At 47.1% G+C, this 1,879-nt stretch overlaps 1 protein-coding gene across 4 annotated transcripts in view; it reads left to right on the top strand.

The window, feature by feature from the left end:
* ankrd27 (ankyrin repeat domain 27 (VPS9 domain)) overlaps positions 1-1,879 on the top strand; it is a 38,530-nt gene that overhangs the window by 14,911 nt on the left and 21,740 nt on the right. For all 4 annotated transcript variants that reach the window (XM_042226391.1, XM_042226393.1, XM_042226390.1 and 1 more), the window contains 3 exons: positions 662-783; positions 1,479-1,561; positions 1,685-1,800. In XM_042226391.1, the coding sequence (XP_042082325.1) occupies positions 662-783; positions 1,479-1,561; positions 1,685-1,800 (321 nt within the window). The remainder of the gene's footprint in view (positions 1-661; positions 784-1,478; positions 1,562-1,684; positions 1,801-1,879) is intronic.

The raw sequence follows: 1,879 nt of genomic DNA, 5'->3' as shown, positions 1-1,879 counted from the left end.
GAGGCTAACAGCAGCAAAAACACAGCAGCTAACAGAGGCTAACAGCAGCAAAAACACAGCAGCTAACAGAGGCTAACAGCAGCAAAAACAATAGCTAACAGCAGCAAGAAAAATAGTCTAACAGCTGCTAACGGAGGCTAATAGCAGCAAAAACACAGCAGCTAACAGAGGCTAACAGCAGCAAAAACAATAGCTAACAGCAGCAAAAAAAATAGTCTAACAGCTGCTAACGGAGGCTAACAGCAGCAAAAACACAGCAGCTAACCGAGGCTAACAGCAGCTTACCAACAGAAAGGTTTACCTCAGTAACACTGTCAGCAGTCAAAAGTGACTCCTGACTCCTCCAGAGTCAATAAAAGTGGACACTTCTCACCCAGCATTGACAGCTGAGGTAAACGGCAGACAGATGTGGGAAAACCCCTGGGTTGCATCTGGATGGATCCGCTCCCCAAACAGTGATAGCAACACGCTCGCTGGCTACGGCTGTTATGGGGTGCGCTCTGAAAGTCTGAATTTAATGTTTTTGATCTCTCTTGGCTAACATGTTTATCCTATACCCTCCACTATACCGAAGAACACTCATTTGACAGCAATCTGCAGTCTTCTGACATCTAGTGGCGAGATTTTGCTAATGCTCAGTTTGCTCCTGTGTGTTTTGTAGCACATAGCAAATGGAAATGAAGAGGAGGTTGAACGCCTGCTGAGTGATGGAGAGGCCGATGAAGATGTGAAGATGTGTCATCCTCTCTGCTCCTGTGACCTCTGTGACCTCCAGCTGTCCGGGTCAGTGTCCAAACTCACACAGACAAACATGCAGAGGTACAGAGAGTACGTCAAAGCATTCACATGAAAATAACGAAGAATAAAGAAGAGTAAAGGCTCCACGGTACAGATTTGATATGACCTGCCTGGAGTTTATGACACACTGATTATTGACTGTGAAGCTGGAAATTCACTCTAAGGCTGACTTTGCCTTTGCACATATGCAGAGAAAACCTGATGTGATGCCTTCGACTTGTATTTTCATTGTTCAGCTGATCATCACTTCCCCTTTTCTCCATTATTTTTGTGCATCAGAGCTTCGAATCAGGAATAAAAACCATTTGTATTTTCACTTCCCACTGAAACCCCCAGACACACACACACACACACACACACACACACACACACTAAAAGTGTATTTCAGACCGTTATGCAATGGCCCATTAAAAACGAAAATACTCAAAAATGTAGCTGCACCACAAACGCTGTGCAGTCCTGTTAGCTAAAGTGAGGCCTAGCAGAAAGCGCCACCTGTCGGCCACGCCCACCTGTCGCAGCTGAAGCTCTGAAGTAAGAATCAGACCGCAGAGTCTGATTGAGCCTCACTGGTTACTTCCTGGAAGCTCCCTCTAACCTTTGACCAATAAGCTCCTTGTTTGACACGTTCAGCCATTATTGACCGTAGACTGACTCTGAGTGTTGGCGCCGTGTTTCAGGCGGCTCAACGACCCGTCCATCGTCACGCCGTTCTCCAGAGATGACCGGGGTTACACTCCTCTGCATGTCGCTGCTCACTGCGGTGAGTGGCTGCTAACGCGCAGTGACACAACATGAGTTTGTTTAATACTGCGAGGCACAATTTATATATAAAAAGTATTAACTAACCTGTGTGTGTGTGTGTGTGTGTGTGTGTGTGTGGCAGGTCAGTCCCAGCTGATCGACATACTGGTGCATAAAGGAGCTCAGGTGAACGCCACAGACTACCACGCCCTCACACCGCTGCACCTGGCGTGTCAGCGCGGGAACCAGGGAGTAACGGTGAGCACGCGCAGAAAACTAAAATCCTGGGTGATAGGTTTGTAGCTTGAATCTATCCGCTGGAACGTTGAAGACAATA

Source organism: Haplochromis burtoni, unplaced genomic scaffold (genome assembly GCF_018398535.1).
Source record: "Haplochromis burtoni strain Fernald_Lab_line unplaced genomic scaffold, NCSU_Asbu1 Contig_210, whole genome shotgun sequence".
In the NCBI taxonomy this organism is placed as follows: domain Eukaryota; kingdom Metazoa; phylum Chordata; class Actinopteri; order Cichliformes; family Cichlidae; genus Haplochromis; species Haplochromis burtoni.
Note: the sequence above shows the minus strand (reverse complement) of the source record. Positions and strands in the feature narration are given on the sequence as shown.